This window comes from Folsomia candida, unplaced genomic scaffold (genome assembly GCF_002217175.1).
Source record: "Folsomia candida strain VU population unplaced genomic scaffold, ASM221717v1 Fcan01_Sc001, whole genome shotgun sequence".
Lineage (NCBI taxonomy): Eukaryota > Metazoa > Arthropoda > Collembola > Entomobryomorpha > Isotomidae > Folsomia > Folsomia candida.
This window is the reverse complement of record NW_019091193.1, coordinates 25,701,560-25,719,327: the sequence shown is the minus strand read 5'-3', so window position 1 is coordinate 25,719,327 and position 17,768 is coordinate 25,701,560. Positions and strand designations below refer to the sequence as shown.

General features: G+C 40.3%; 1 protein-coding gene across 1 annotated transcript; it reads right to left on the bottom strand.

Moving 5' to 3' along the window:
* Positions 1 to 4,844: 4,844 nt before the first annotated feature.
* Positions 4,845 to 17,768, bottom strand: LOC110845364 (transcription factor mef2A). Its single transcript, XM_035846541.1, has 4 exons — positions 17,012 to 17,768; positions 16,811 to 16,925; positions 16,385 to 16,658; positions 4,845 to 7,596 (listed from the first exon to the last, which is right to left on the bottom strand). The coding sequence occupies exons 1-4, from the start codon at positions 17,149 to 17,151 to the stop codon at positions 6,095 to 6,097; spliced, it is 2,031 nt and encodes a 676-aa protein (XP_035702434.1). The 5' UTR covers positions 17,152 to 17,768; the 3' UTR covers positions 4,845 to 6,094.

Here is a 17,768-nt window from a genome sequence, read left to right as displayed (position 1 = left end):
TCAACAAGCTGAATCAAAGTCGAGATACATATAATGAAAAATAAACTCAGTTTAGCTTGGCGTCACGCAGAGAATAACGTATTTTGCATTTTCAACTGGCCAAAAACTAAAATTTTCAAGTTGCGCAAATGGAGAATATTGTTAGCTTGGTTTTAAATGAATGGACTGAAAGTCAGTACTTTGTCACACCACACTGCTTACGTAGTGTCAATTAAAGAGATCGTACGGATATAAGATAATTCGCTTGTTTGTACCTCTGCATGCAATAAACAATGAATTCAAGCTTCAACAACTCACCATTTACACACAGATTTCTGTGTAATACGTAATAATCGAATAACGTAGTGGTCGTTGTCGCATTTCAAAAGAACCGTGTGTGCCGTGCATGCTGCGGCTTGACGACCACCGCCAGGATAAAGATTTTTTGAGCATTTTCGAGATGTGGAATCATTTATTTTGAAGCAAAAGAGCTGTTTTCTGCACTGCCAGTCAATCCAGGGTGTTCAGCAGCGGTGAAGATCGAGTTGCTCGTTATTTCCTGTCCTCCTCGACGCTAAATATTATGCGCCTAATCAAAAGCTGGTAGACTGACAGATTATTATTGCCTGTAGCAAAAACTGTTTGATGTCACGGTTCAGATCTTCGTAACCCTTTAATTTCCTTTTTGAGGTGAGACCAAACGAGTATTCAATGAAATATTTCCAGAAAATGTATTTCCATGTTTGATCGATTCTGCCAATCATACAAGTAAGTATTTGTATGTGAGTCCAATTCAACTGACTGAATAACTTTTAAAAGAGAAATTATTATAGATAAAAAAGTACATTGGTGTCGCATTTGACGATTCTCTTCTAAACCACTGTTGGCCTATCTTGTGAAAAAGGTTTACCAAAAAATATGAGATTTACATATTATCAAAGTAATTGTCTTTGCTTAATGTGTTTTATGGACCTTTTATTCCCATTTTATTTATTCGCCATCCATTTAACTGAATCCTTTCAATGCGTATCAAAAGTTGAGAGTCAGCAGACTGAAGTGGCACTTGGTCTCGATTTTTATGTTCGTTTCGTATATATTTATGACAGTCCCTGAAAGTTTTTACAGGAAACAGGGCTCTGTCCACACACACAGTCTCATACGCCACGGTGCATATTAGCATAATAATAGCGTTCTTTATGTTTCTAATCGATGGGCAATAGAATTTTCAACCTTCTTGATTTGAAGACATCTGTGTGCTCTTTTGTAGCTTGCATGAGATGATTCACTCTGTTCACTTGCCCAAAAGCAATTTCCAGCCTGGAATATTCTGATTTTGGCAATAAACACTCTTAAATTGTGGCTGAGTTCGAAGTTTATGGCTTTGTGGAAAAGTTTGTCTATTACACACACCGTTCGTTCCTACAATATCTGGATGTTGCCTATCTGTGAAGTCTCCAACTCGCACATATATTCTCTCAAATTGTTCACAAACAGCATGCATCTTGGTTTCATTGCATGACAGTGTTTTTCGTCCTGATGCAATTAAAAACGTGTGTGTGATGCCAGGAAAGAAATATGTAGAGCAAACATTCTCGTCCATGGGTGGTAACAAGAACAAATAATGACGATCCAAAAGAAGACGGCAAAAGTAAATCAAACAATTAATACATTTCCTGATGAAACTTGCAAGAGTATTGAGGGTCCAGCATACATACCATCGCAACCGCAGGAGCAATGTTCATATATATGTACATATCTGGTTTTTATACCTTGTGTACTTTTTACCCAGGTGGGCTTGTTCATCTCTGACGGAATAATAGTCGAGTGGACACTACATGCATACAACCAGGCCGTAACTTTACTTTCTTCTATTTTACATCATAAACAAACTTATCATGGAGATGACACTTGGCTAATACGCTCCCTCTCTGACTTTTATTAACTCTGCGTCCATATAATATCCTGTCTCAATTTGATCTCGAGCCCATTTCGTCCCATTTTCTAGAGTGACTGAGCATCCTTCATAATAATATTCTCATACAGTTATGTAATGCCATCACCTCCCTCCCTTCAGCCGTGGTTCTTGATACAGACTGTTTTTTATCGAGAAAACTGAGACTGTGTAAAGGTGAGTGAAGGATGCAAATATGTACGAGTCAGAAATAAATGGGTTGATGAAGGAATCTTTTCCTGCTGTCGATTGGAGAGTGATGGACGAGGAAAGTTGGTGAGGACTTGGGCGACGAGGGGATGAAACTGAGGTAAACAGAGACCCATTAACCTGCCTGTAGCACTCTCGTCAAGCCCCCTTCAACAGTCAAAACTAAATACAATGTATTGAATATTGGGAATAAATAGCCGTGATGATTCAATGTTGCCTTGCTTCTTCTTCTTCTTGTGTGGTACAACGCTTTCGAAATGTTAAACCACTTGACTTCCATTAGTCAACAAGTTCGTACTTGCAGTATTTGAGGACTTTGGTTGGGACGACCACTTTGACGTCCTTTCTTGCCTTCTTCCTTTTCTTGTGCTCGCATCGTTGCTTCATGGAAGTATTTGCAGCATCGATGAATACATGTTGATATTTCACTAGTAAATATTACTGAGCAGTTATTCCTCATGTTTGTTCTCAAGAAGATAATTGCTCAGTGCAGCACAGTGGCTTATAAATAGTGCATTATGTGCCAATTAATCTGACTGAGTGTGCTATAAACTCTACGCACACGTTCTCTCGAATTTTTTAGCATCATACCGACAATTAAGTTTTTCAGTGGAAAACTATGGTGAGATTATGCAATTCATTCCATTGTAAATACCATTGGGGATACATACGCAAATGTGTATGTACATATGTCTGTACAGCCATTTATACGTACATATACACATGCAGATGTCCATACTTATTTATTTACTTGAGGGGATACTTAAGTAACGTAATTTCCAAGAAAACTTTTAAATTGGACGTGTTTTATGTATGCATGCTGATGATTGTAGCTATTGAAATTGTAGTGTAATGCCGTCTCCTTTGTTGTGTAATTGATTGAAAAGAATAATTCAAGTGGTGATTTTAATGTTTACCATTCCATTAGTTCGCTACTCAACAGTTAAAAATTGTCTGTATTAAATGTATATCCAACAAATGGAAATCACTTGATTTTGTCATCCATTATTCGTCGTGGTCTGTCTTGGCGAGTACTCGAATAAAATACATTTCCTTGCGTTTGTTTGTTTATTTCCTACTTTAAACTGATTGATTTGATGCGATGCATGCGCGACTGTCATTTATACAGACTCTTGAAATTCCTCAAGAAAAACATTCCCTTCACGAGAGGAGGAGGGTGACCAATGAGCAAGTCACCAATTTCGTGACTCAATTGTTCAGTTGAATTTGAAGCAGACGATGCTGGTCGGACGATGCTGAGCTGATGTAAACTTATGAATATGTCTGCATGAAAAGTGCTATAATATTGACAAATGTTGACAAATGCTGTATAATAATAATAATGTCACTCTTAAGTAACGTTGAAATTGTACAGAATTTACTTAAAGGATTAAAAACAGGTTCGTGGTAAAAGTGTGAAATTGACATTTGACATTCACCACAAAAATCGTCATGTTTCTGGCTGAAATCAAATCCTATTTACAAACACTACAAGCACGTGTCAACACATTCTCTCAAAATTAGCTTAAAGATTTACCCAGACAAACAAGAGAAATTAAACTTCATTTAAATGCACACGTTTAATGTTCGTGTGAAAATGAGTTCAAATGCAAATTTAATTTAAAATGAATTGAGACGTTGTTTGTCAGCTCGTAAATCCGATGGCTGAGCATCATGCACTTGTCAGATTTGAAGCCAGCTTATTATTTTCAATGCAAAATTCAAATTTTAAAGGGTTTCCGGAGACAAACCGAGTGCGTGCGTGGTGCAATATACGAGTCCATAAGGTTCGCATGCATGCAGATAATGTCAATAATTCAATTAGTTTACTGATTAATTTGAATGACCATATCATCGAATTTTTGCCGTTAAAATAAGGCTCAATTTTATACTAAATTATACAAAAGTCACTACGTGAATAAATATTGGCCAAGTTTTTCCAACCGATTGTGAAACCACTGTCACTGACTGTATTTTGTCGAACCATATTGAACATGACCCTGATAATGATAATGATTATGATGCATACGAGATGAGATGGAGATGGGAAGAAATTTGTACATTGTGTGATTCTGGAGATAAGCCGTCTCAGTGGCTGCTGAAGTGTCAGTCCATTTCAAATTGGATTTGTACTTATTTAATAACTCTATCCAAACAGAATGCATAAGATAATCAGTTCAAATTGTGTTTACTGGTCTGCGGACGTTCGGTGGTTGCGTGGTTGGTTGGCTGGTTGGCAGGTACTGAGTGAATTGAGATGATCCAAATTTCAACCCTTTTCATCGCATGACAAGTTTCAAACTCATCCTCTCACCGATTTGATAGTTGGCATGAGAAAGAGATAATCCTTTGTGACCCTTTGATTGAGTTGAGATTGAATTGTGTTTCTATATTTGATATTCTAATTTCTTTGGAAGGGTGCTTTTCTCTTCCCAAATACTTATTTCCGAATGGCGAGGATGAATACAACGACGACAGGCTGAGTGGGAATGTGGTTGACGGGTGGTCAAGTGGACTCCACAATACGTTTGTTGTAAGTAAATCAGTTTCGGTTCACCTTCTTGAACAGTTTGACAGACAATTGCAAGAAGAGCGGACCCAAAAATAAACCACAATTTCGTATCATGCATATGATCTGCCATCTTAGGAGCTATGTGTTAGATTAATAAATATGTGCAGCGTTAAATTCCTTTGATTACGATTACATTGATCGATTGATCATTTTATTTTAAAAGTTTTTGGTACATATAAGCTCAAAACTACGCACACTTCCTACGTGACACTTGATTCCCCAAGTACAACTCCAAGCTATAGTATTTTCATTTACTAGTATAATTTTACAGAGGTTAGCAACTAGTCTATCATAGTGTTACACAATGTAGTCATGTACCACAGGGCTATGTAAGTCATACATGCATGATGAACATCGGAGAACATGATGGGTTTGTTCAACAATGAATGATTTGCTATGAGACAACGAGGGCAAAAGGGGTGAGATTACATGAAAAGAGTAGGAACCACGACGAGTAGCAAGTAGTAGTTCATCTACCCCACAAGCAATTAGATATTATTATTATTTGTATTATTATTACGCAGAGAATTGAATCATGATATTCCTTTGAGGGCTGCAAGACTATGTGAACTGCCCAGTAAATAATCATGGCGGGTGTGCATCCGTGGAATAAAAACGTATGGATGGAAACTTGTGTAAGTATTTACAAATTGCCCACAGACGCTTGAATGGGTCGAATAAACGAAAACTAGTTTCCATCACTCAGCTACTCGACACTAAACTAAATACTAATAGTCCATTTCATCAAAGATTCGCTCACCACGAACAACAACCACCCCAACCAAACTTTTATTTTATTCAACTGTTTAACGTCCAATTTTCTTTATTCTCGTTCCCCTCGTCCATTCACTCGTCTGCTCCTCCATTCACTGCTTATTTATGTCCACAGGATATAGCAAAACTGCTATCCAGCCAGATTCAGAGAGAGAATCACTATAATTTAATGCCCATCAACAGTCAATATGCACAGGGCGAATTGAATGGCTCGTCGTATATAATATCATACATATTTTAATACATAATGCAACAACTTTTACATTTCATTTACATCTCCAGAGAATAGCTAAATAAGACTTGTTCTTCATATTCACAAAAGTTGAGACGACTATCGAAACTCTATCAAAAGCTGGGTGAGACGAAGGGGAAAGTCGATACAACATTTCTCTCGCTACATGCCAAGACATATGTACATACGTACATTGTTACAATACGAAGTGACTACCACTTTTAGATTTCCCTGCGTCGAGAAGATAGCTTATTCAGGATGAGTTTGGGAGGAGGGGACCTTCTCGAGACTGCCACCACTGCTGGAACAGAAGACCTCCTCGAGTAACGAAACCACGAAGGGTGAATGAAGAAGACCAAATTGCAACAGTTTCTTCTCACTCCGAGTAGGACGCCCTATCGGAGCCTGAGCAAGAAGTGGGCGGAGTGCCCTCTCGCTCGTTCGTTCCCAGGTTATTGTTCTCGTGTTGAGACCCAGGAGTGCCTGGACTTGTATTGTTCCCCCCACTGCAACCACCCCCAGTTCCAAGGTTCAACACCCCTGCGGAGGACATGGCTGCTGCTGCGGCTGCAGTGACCAAAGGGTGATGGGCTCCTGCGAGTCCAGGGTAAAAGTCGCCAGGTCGGGGCAATCCGGGAATCCCGTAGGGCAGAAGGGATGGGAGAAAGCGACGATTCGCAATTGCTGGGTGGTTCGGATGGAATCTGGCTGCAGCAGCGGCCGCAGCAGCAGCATATGGTCCGAAAAATGAGAATGCAGAGGTCGGACTCTCGCTCCCACCTCTTCCGGAAGTGGGAGGAGAACCACCGTCGTGATGACCCAAAAGATGATTGTTCGAGTTGACGTTGTTATTGTTGGTGAGGGAATTGTTATTGTTCGACTTGTGGTTATTATTATTGTGGTGATGATTGCTGCTGCTTTTTTCGAACGAATGTTCCAGCAGTCGATGGTGATGCGAGTCCATGGCGAGATCAATGGGACCACGGCCGTGTGCTGACGTGGGGCTGGTATTGGTCGTCGTCGTGTTATTCGTGGGGGAAAAACAGGCTCGCGAGGAGGACCTTTGCTGATGCTGCATTTGTTGCTGGTGAATAAACTGGTGAACCGACATTGGAGTTGTGACATTCGGAGCGAGTTGATGAAGTTGTTGGTTGAGCTGATGGACAGCAGCCGACGACTGTTGATGATGAGGATGCTGGAAAAGCAGATTTTCTGTCTCACTGCTTGTGAGGAGTACCTCAATTGCTTTCAAAACGTCGCCCCCAGTTTTGCTCAGCACCACGTCAATTTCGCTCCTCGACTTGGTAGGAAACACTCGGAGAAGCGTGTCCACTGCGGGGGAAGGTGGACTTTGACTTTGACGACGGGGGTTCAAATTCTTACGATTTTTCTGAGGCGTTGGAGTTACTAGTTGTTGTTGGTGATGGTGGTTATTGCCTCCGTATTTGGAGCTGTTCTTCAGCCGTGTGACATGTCTTCCTACTTGAATCCCTTCGGCTGCCAGGGCTCGCAAGTACTTGTTGTTGGATTTGTAATTGTCTCCTTGGTCGGTGTCATCATTATCTTGATCCGAAGAGTTTGCATTCTTCCCATTGTTGGGCTCAACTATCGGCTCGTCATCGTCTTCGTTGCTACTGTTTCTCGACTCTTCGGGCTCTGAAAGTGGTTCATCATTTTTTGCCAACAGTTTTGACGGGGAAGAATACCTGTCAGTCGTCGTTCTCCTTCTTTCTTCTCTCTGCTGACTCTTGACATCCAGTGCGACGGGACTATCGGGGTCCTCTCTTTGCTGGAAGTCGTCCTTGTAGTCGAGCGTCTCTCCTTCCCCGTCGTCCGTCAACTCGTCCCCGTTTCTGTCCAGCTTTTGTCTCTTGGACTCTGAAAATGTAATCAAACCCGACCGAATTTAGTACAAAGATTATTTTTAGTGCACCGTGGCGAGTCGTCGTCACGAGGAATGAATCACATCACGCATGCAATTAAAGATTAGCTGCAGGTGCAATACAAATATGCATGATGATGACAGGAGTTGGTTGGTTGGTACTCTAATAATAATACAAAAGTCTTATTGGACATTATTTGGAGCAGATGGATAAGCTTCGGTTGTGTGAAATTGAACAAACTCCTGCTGAGATGGATAGACTATGATCTCATCAAAGGGTTGAATTTCAATATTCACTCGTCCTCCATCCATATTAGTTTTGTTATTGTTCAAGCCGTGTTTCAATAGTCAAGTTCTCTCTCTCGAGTAAAAATGTCAACTGTGTAATGTAATAACACACATGAGGTGTACAATCCAAAGGTTGTGTGCGTGTAATTGGTAGTGTAAGTATTGTTAGTGTATGTAGTCGAGGTGCCCTCAAGTACCCTCAGCTTCAACTCGTCGTCTCATTTTTTACATGGCTGAAGAAAAGAACAATGATATGCAGGGCTACATACGTTCTGAGCATGACACACCTACCCATTTTATAATACCTACATACGTGCATACATATGTAGCCAACATAATAATACCTACCGAACATATACAAAAGTGTCACCATCAACTTTTGGGAAGGGTAGCAAACAACATTTTACTCTTTTGCTAATAACATTTCAGGTTGAAGAATGGAACACCCTTTTCTGCGACTCGAATTCAAATCTATGCGTACCGTACACAGACACACCAGATTCAGCTACTTGTAAACTTTTGTGAATTTGATCTCCATCCTCCCACTTGCACTTCAATTCACTCACATTCAACTGAAACGAATCCATCCCTTCGTGTGTGTGTGTGTGATATGGATTAAATTGGGAAGTGAAAGAGAAGGGAAATTGATTTAAATCGGATTTCCATCCAGTTTCGATTGTGTCGCATTTCCATTGTGTTTCATCTTCTGATACCGTATTCCATCCATCCACCTCGTCTCCTTGAACCATCCCAGCCCCACATATTCTTCCTCTTATTGATACTGATGCGCTCAATTTCAAGGAAGAAGAGGTTCGAGAATATTAACACTTTTCTTGAGGTGGTAGCCGTGTCGTGTGCATTCCATTCCACAATTCTTCTTATTGCCAAAGGAGGAGTGTATATACCAAAGTGCTCTACAGAAGTATGTATGCTGAACTTTGTCAGTTGCTGAATTTCGATTCTGGTCAGGACCATGCGATCTCGAGAGGAGGACTTTCTCCTCGCATTATTCAAAATACTTTAAGTCTGGTGTCCTCCTTGAAACATAGGTTCAGTTCTTCAATCAAAGTCTCAAACCCTTTCAACTCTTGCCTTTGGACTTTGTGGCTCGCCTTTTTCCAAAATTCCTCAGATGCGAACAAGGGAGCTTTGGAATGCAATATCACAAATGTTATAAAAGTTCATTGGAAACGGAAACGTGCATCTACATAATCTCCGTTTAACTGCTTTTCAATAAAACTGCGGCCTTTCCCCAATATTTTTTTGATTCTCTCCAGTTCAATTGTCACCCCTTGCTCCAGCAACCACACGGGAAAGTTCAGGATACACGGCACTCCTTCCTTTCCCCCTTCTTATTTGTACGTACAAATAGCATCATCATGCATGTTTCTCATAATTTCTGCTGGTGGTTTCGCTGGTTGGCTGACTGATCAATTACAGAAACTAAATATTTCCCCTGGTTGTGTGTGTGTGAGAGAGCCAAAGGGTGAGAAATGTGCCGAAATGGTGCCAAAACATGTCATCCACACAATTTCTACTCACTTGCTTTCTGTAATAACAAGAGCTAGCAGCGAGCAGGAAGACTCATTAAGCGGAGATGAAGAGGCTTTAGGACGGTGGTAAAGACCAAGTAATAAGTTAGCGTGTTTAGTCGGAGAAGAAGTCATCCATGATAATAAAATGATGCAAATGGACGGTATTAACCTCGCCTGCTCTCACTCTCTGACGGTCTCTGGGAATTTGGTCGACCCGACTTGGCTTGCATATTCTTGAGAGAGAGAGAGAGATGCATGATGATGAAGTATGGCTGGTGGCGTCGTCGTATGAATGAGGGAGTGCAAATGACTAAATACAAAAAGAAATTAGAAAAATTCCTCGGCCTGAAAAGGGAACGACGAGAGTGTGAGCGAAACCCCTCTGGTCTCCATCGACCGAGTTATGTTCTAATGAAGAAGAGAACAGTAAATTTAGAAATAATTCTCTCGTGGTGTCAAAATCATTTCTCGGTGGCATCCCCCTCGCCTTATTTCTTCCTGTATGCATACATATCTGGTTATCAAGACTAAGAGCTACAGACTAGCCAGTAGTGCTAAGTGCGGAAGGATTAATAAGTTGGTCGGTAATGTCGTAATAATTTATAATATGTACAATTTCACCGTCTAGATTTTCTTGGAACTCGTAAATTAATTTGTATTCAGTAGCATACGTGATGCCAACAAGACTTCAATTATAATTAATTTCCTCCGCGCATGTGGGCGTATTCATGACATGGGTTTAGAGAGTCAAATTAAATGATCCAAGAGGATCATTTAGAAACTATAAATAAAATGATCTCATGATGACGATGACGTGGTCTGGTGGATAATACACACTTGAACGGAATACAAGTTAGCATAAAGTGTCCAACTTATACGTACATATACAGTATATACATAGACATATATACAAAGATCTATCCATAAGATTTGGTTGCATTGCCCAGAGTGATTTTGTCACTGGTAATTATTCATTCGTCCAAGATAATAACGAACTCGCGAAGCCGGAGTGAAACTGTTTCTGGGCTTTCCTTTTGTCCCGTGATTTATCTCAAGACGAAATAGTTTCTGTTTTGTGACAAAAGCACAGGATGAAACAATACTTGAAACTTTTCGTACTCGTATAATTTATGGCGGCGTTTGAAACATTAAGAAACAAAACAACAAAGCAAGCTCACTTCCACTCAATTAATTGGCTATCCTATTTTGCTATTTGTCATCAACAGGATGAAAATAGTGGGGTGCAAATGACGTTGGCTATATACGAGGCTATACAGACAGATATTTATATGGCCTCTGACGCTGAGGAGTGTCTTCCGTCCGTTATGCAACACTTTGGCTTAGGATTAGTTTAGAATAAAGTACCACGAGTTCTTTAAAATTATGAAGATAATCTCACTTTGTAGTTATTGCTTATTTGGTGGATCAGTGGAAAATGTTGACACATTTAATATTGTAAAAGTAAGTTAGGGATTAAAATTCTCTTGAATTTCTAGGCAAAAACTTGTAATCAAATTTCCGTCCTTATTTATTCCACGTATTCTATGTTCTTGGGGAACATTTCTAGGAAATTTGTTAAAATGGGTATGCACGTAGGTGTCGAGTGACGAATTTGGGGCGTCTCTAAAATATTGCTTTTGTTCGCATTGAGACCAGTAATCGTTTTTAGGAGGTTAATCCTCAATAAGAAATTATCATTTTCATTATGTGCAATATTGCACGATTTATCATACAATCCAACAAAGAGGGTGAGTGGGCGGGGGTGTAGATTTTTGTCACAATTAGATTTCTATGGAATAGGTGGATGGAGGGGCGAGGGTGCACATGGCCAGTGTCAATTCACTATTTTTACACAAGGTTACAAATGTGTCACACTATTTCTAATGGATTTAATAAGATAAGGATCAGAGGGAGCTGTAGCTCAGCTATTAATTCCACTAATCCTCAGCTCCCATTCTATTCACACAGATTTTGTCCCCACAGTTCAAGAAGAAATGAACCTAATTGTTGAAAAATTGCTCCTTGTATTCATATCGTTCAGTTTATGGCTTCTCGTTAATCACACATCCAATTTTATTACTCTCCCAAAGACTCATAATAGTTGATGATATCCGATGCCCTCTGCAACACAAGCACTCACTTTGTGAGAAATTCCCTTCCTCGTGGATTTAAATTTACTCACAATTTAATTAAGTTGGAAACAAAGAAATAAAAGTTGAGCAAGACATTTCGGGACAATATTGTCTTGATGAAGTCGTACAAATACTTGTGAATTCTTCCCGTCCCGGTAAAAGTCCAATTAGTTTGCAACGGAGAAGACAAAGATGCCCATTTAGTGTTACATGAGGAGATAAAATGACAATACGCCCAATGTCGACTCTTATTCTGAAGGGATGGAGCAAAGTAAAAGTTGAACACTGCTTAAACTTGACGGTCTCGGAGTTAATAACGAAATACTTAGAATTTCTTTGTGTGATAACAATATCAGGCTGACATCTCAACTCGGCAGCTCTCAATTGCTGCGACATTTTCTCCTGTTTCATCATTGCCACGACGAGGACGCACAGGCCGTGTGCATGCATGGAAAGTGGAAAGAAAGTTAGAAAGTCAAGTCTTTCATCACCACTGCACATTCTTCCCAAATACATTATTGTACTCATTTTTTCACCCCTTCATTTCTGGATCGAATAAGAAACGGTCACGGCGTCCATTGAAAATAACCCAAATTGCAATAATGATATCGTATGGAAGATAAGTAGGATTCGAGGAACTAATGGACGACCCATTGCCCATCTACTTTCTTATTATGTGGATGGCTATAGAGTAGTTAGTAGGACAATCGTATTATTACTATTTCAATGGGAGACAAGACAATATCAAGTCTTCTCAATAACGCGTGTCTTTATTTCAGGTAAATGTTCCCAATAAAATGAGCCTTTCCTGCTCCTTCGACTTCCTCCTTTACTCAATTTCACTCCTTGTGTTCCTTTTCCAACAACCCACCGACATTCTTTCTCTCTCAGACAAAGATGTTTTCCTACCTCCATTTCTTCTTCTTCTCCGTCGTCGTGGGAGGAGAAAGGTACAGAGTTCATTTCTTCCCTGGCTGGATATTTGAATTCGGATCAGAAACGGTTCTGGTGGCCAAATTGAACTTTGCAATGCATTCGGAGAGTATATTCTTTCATTTACTTTATCAAATTCGAGTCCATTTCTTCAACCCTTTATTTTGTTCCCATTTGTATTCTCCTTCTGTCGGCCTTTTCATTCCATTCTAGTACATGGTTTGCTGCGGTGCGTCACAAATTCATATGAATGGCTAGGATCTCGAGCCGAGGTGTTTAGAATTTTACTAGTGTTGCATAATGAGAACTATGGAGTTTTCGTACACAACCCATGTACATACGTAAAAGCGCTCCCATTATATAAAATGGATACCAATTTCGATACTAAAATGCTCCACATGATTATTGTGTAACATAAATATTCATAAAAATACATTTACAAATCATTTTTTAAGTAGTAACCAGAATTCCATCCAAAAATGGAAGAATTGAAGAGGTTGCACACAGTAGCAGACAGGACGCACACGAAGAAGAGGCTCGCAGGGCAGGATTATGGATATCGCTATTCATGATAAGTGGGACTTGACGAGAAGGAAAAGCTCTCCTCGTGTTGATGAATGCAAAGACTGAATAAATGCTTGGCTTTGGTTACGTTCGTGCACGTTAGTCGTATTTACCAGCTTTCAGAAAATGTTCCACTTCTTTTTCACATATAATACGACCAGGGAGACCCTTGAGCATTCAGCTCGTCTTGTTGAATAACATTGCAACTCGCGTGAGGTATTGTGCTCCTCCAATAACGAGAGAATTAGGAAGGATTGTGGCATTTCCCCTAATTTCATTTCATGGCCTAATACCTCCAATGTAACGTATATAATTACATAAGTAGGAATAATATGTACGCTGCTGTGAATTATACTTTAGAAACTTGAAACATTGTGGATGAATCACAAACTCAAAAACTGAAATTGTGAAAAATGGGGGGATTTAATATTGAAATCTCTTATCAATGCTTTAATACAAATGGGCTTATCAAACATATGTAAGTGCACAGTCTTATAGTCAATCCTTATAATTTAACATTGTAAACAATAAGTGTCTCTCCAAATACCATTTCAATTAATAAGCGAATAACTTAAAAGTATAATTTTTCTCCAAGTGAATCAGGAAGCAGAGTAAAAAAATCTAAAAGGAGCTGATAATGACACTGTCAAAAGCTACCTTTCTCTCTCCTCTACGAGACAGAGCACGAGCATCTTTACATAGCACATGTAAATAGCATCTCGCATGTATCCAGCACACGGAGAAATGTGAAGAAAGCAAGAACAGAAAAGGTGCCTGGCTGCGATATCCATCTCCACCGTGGGTTGGTTACACTGTGGTGAGAAGAAGGAGAGAGGTCGAGATAAGTAATTCTCCCATTGCCCTCCTCCTCCTCCACCCACCCAGGAGCACGGGAGAGGAGGAAGAAGATGAGGATGATGATAACCCAATACAATGGGCTCACTCAGAATTTGTCTCCAGGAATCCGGATCGTAGATTGGATATTTTGCTCAAGTGGAAATGTAATTTCTTGCCTTCATTCATTCATTCATTTGAACTCATTCCATCCCTCTGAACTCGACAATTTATTTTTTCTTGTGCCACTGCTGCTGCTGCTCGAGAAATAGAAGCGAAAATCGTGAACAAGGCAGAAAGAAAATGTCTGCAGCTGGCGTTTACATATCCTGTCTAATCATTAGATATGAGACTCACAATGGAGGCTTCCTCTTTCCTCGTGACGACGACGACGGCCGCGTCGTGCTTCGAGAGAAAGAAGTCAACAAGTACTTTCACCACCAAGCCAAAACTAAGCCAAATTGTGAGCTGAGTCGAACTCGTATCTGTGAGTCAATGTCCAATTGCAGGAGAAATTATTATCACCACATCGAAAAATAATAAACCGTTACAACGCATGTAACCAAGGGGTGAAAGGACTGTCATACGTCAATGTGAATATCAAATTGTTCGAAAATTTGTTAAGATCGACACTTCTGACGTGTTTTCGACTTTTGTGTCTTATTTGTGTCAAATTTAACAGTTGATAACCCTTATGTGACCTTTATATGACCTCTGAGGTCAAAATGGAGGTCACCATTGAATTCGGGGTTAAATTTCAGTTGAAATTGAAATAGATATGTCCTATGACCTTTACATGACCTCTGAGGTCAAAATGGAGGTCACCATTGAATTTGACATTGAAAAATAGTTAAAAATGACGTGTCACATGTCAAAACTGACAAGTGACACTTTTTCGTCACTTTTCGTCACCGTGACGATGTCATCGTCACAGGTGACGTCCAAACACAAAATGACATGAATTTTCGAATTCCTCATTGAAAAATAGTTAAAAATGATGTGTCACATGTCAAAACTGACAAGTGACACTTTTTCGTCACTTTTCGTCACTGTGACGACGTCATCGTCCAGGTGACGATGTCACAGTGTCCATCTTCGAACTCGTCCTGTCCATTGACGTTAGGAGTTTACGTTCAAAATTTCAAGTCTCTATGTCTTTCCGTTCAAAAGTTATCGGAGCTACGGACGGACAGACAGACAGACAGACAGACAGACGGACGGACATAACGATCTTATAAAGGGCTTTCACCCCTTAATAATACTCTGGCAGCCACCACCACTGCTCATCATACTCGATCCTTCTATTTAGTCATGGGAAATTCATCCCAAGAAGAAGTTGGAAAAATACTTCTCATCTCATTCCAGCATCTGCATCTCCACTTGATTTTTCAAGTATAATGTAAACCTTTTGTATTTGTTATGTGTTGGATGGATGGGTGGATGTGAGTGAGAATTGAGGCATCATCAGCGGCGAGAAGAGAGAAAGAGAGGGCTGAGATTGAGATCAGGATAATGTTGAGAATAATTGAAAGAATTTCTACAAATAGTACTATTCCCTGTCCCGCTATACATATTCCTTCCCTCGTCATCGTCGCTATCTAAACTGATAGACAGACTGTTAGTCAGTCAGCTCAAGAGGGAAAAGTGGGCGAACAAATGAACTGTTTTTCTACCACCGCAACTTTTCCACTTCAAAATAATCAACCCTTTTCAACACTTTCTCCATCCAGTCAATTACTTGGACACCAAGCAAGCCACATACACATACAAGTCAACAATGCTCATCCTTCTTCTACTGAGGCTTGGCCTTAGCAGTAAATATACCCACCCTATGCCCAATACCCTACAACCCTTTCTCCATTCACATCATCACAATTAATTAAACTGTCACGCGTATGTCGTTTGCTACTCTTGGAACAAAATTGTAATTAACTATCCACAAACAATAAAAATCAAGTTCACAAAGAAACTACTCCACAAATCAAATTGGGGTGTCAATGAAAGTGTATTTATGTAGCAGTAAAGCGTGGTATCAAGTCAATTGCACACATTTTGATTCCGCTCGGATTCAGTATCAGTTACAATTCATCAAGACCGTTTTCAAAGGGCTTCTCCTCCACCCCATTGAAATGAGGAATAAAACTCGGCTGGGGAATTAAAAGTGGAGTGGATGGACGGATGTGTGGAGGGAAAGATGACGACCAGCACGGTGTGTATTTGTTGACACTGTGCATTTTATGTCCTTTTATTGTAAGTGCAATTGACATGGAACAGGAGGATCAATCGGTCATGCTGTTGGGTGAATCTTCTGCTAGGAAAAGGCTTGACGAATCCAATTAATTAACTGTCTCCAGCTAACACCCAAATATCTCTCGTGCAGTTTTAAAAATAATTATTGGATGAATCAGCCAATGTATGTTGCAGGTTATGAAGCTTATGAAAACAATTAGCTACACTAGCACAATGTCTCGCAACGAGAAAAAAGACGTAGAACTTACTGGGACTGGGCGAATCTCGTCTCTTATTGTCAATCACGGCAGAGTTGAATTGGGAATCTCCAGAACCTCCAGAATCGGACATCCCCAGAGCTCGGAGCTGCAGACCATTTGGCATCCCGTACATTCCAGGCTGTGGTGTTTCTTGAGGTGATCTCGACCCGGGGGACAAGTTTTGAACCGAATTGTTGTTGTTATTGTTGTTGTTGGGATTATACAACAGACCGAGTTCTCGAGCTTCGTTCTCTTCTTGTGCTTGTTGACGTCTCAAGGCCACCTGGGACAAAAAATTTTTAAAAAAATTTAAAAAAATTCTCAATTTCCCTCACATTAGACAAGACGTATCGTCTAATAGCTCCTTCTCCGCTTGGTACATTAGTTTGCATGGTCTGGGATGCAATTTTTTATAGAAATTAATTGTACGCTCACCTGAGCAGCCATAACTCGCTGTCTTTCCGCAATCAAATTGCACTTGGCACAAACACAATCCCTCCAGCGACAGTAGCGCTTGTGACCTTTCAGGGCTGAGACAACTCCATGATTTCTAGGTTCAAAGTACAAATGTATTTCGTGATTTTATTAATTTGCACTAATAAACTTAATAATATAACATTTAATATATGTACGTACCGACATCGTGCGCACTTGGGCGTCCTTTGGTACCGTTCAGCAGCTCGGAGGAAGAACGCAGGAGGCAGCGAGCCCAACATTGGATTTTGAGCCATCATGGCTAATGCTTCAGGATTGTTCACGTCAACACTGTTTTGCATGGCTTGACAAGTTTATTTTCTTAGTCAACTCCAAACCCAGGATTAACCATCTTTATACTTTTTCTTTTTGTAGTTATTAAACAAAATTATGCTTTAGCGATGATTAAGCTGAATGTAGCCACGAGCTTCAATGTCTTAAAACACTGTGCTGATGAGACACCTCCGTAATCTCAACTGATCACTGCTTGCGAGCTGAGTGAGACACACAAGGGATCTCGACTCAACAGGGTCAACAGATAATTTGATCTCTGCTTCTCGTGGTGGCACGTATGGAAGAGTGAGACGGTAGCCGTCCGGTGCATGTATCCTTTAGAAGACCAAACAGCTTTCTCATGATGATGATGATGCCATAAGCGTTGGGGTTGGTTGGCTGTGGGAATCCATGCCTTTCGGGGTGGAGAAAGTCGCGTCAGCTCAACCCTGCACCTCTCGCTCCGTAATCACTCGCTCGCCTCGTCCCATCAAAAGGCTCCTTTATTCCTTCGCATATTCCACTCTCGCCTTGTTCACCACATTTCGATATTTGTTTCAATAATGCTTATTCGTCATCTCGTACATGCATCTCGCAAAAAAAGTAGGAAAATAATTTACCCAAGAATTATGTATGTATAGCTCGC

Coding starts and splice junctions, on each gene's coding strand:
- LOC110845364 (XM_035846541.1), bottom strand. CDS start 17,151: ATGCAAAACAGTGTTGACGTGAACAATCCTGAAGCATTAGCCATGATG. Junction 16,926..17,011: donor CCCAAGTGCGCACGATGTCG/GTACGTACATAT, acceptor CTTTGAACCTAG/AAATCATGGAGTTGTCTCAG. Junction 7,597..16,384: donor ACGAGATTCGCCCAGTCCCA/GTAAGTTCTACG, acceptor TTACATTTTCAG/AGTCCAAGAGACAAAAGCTG.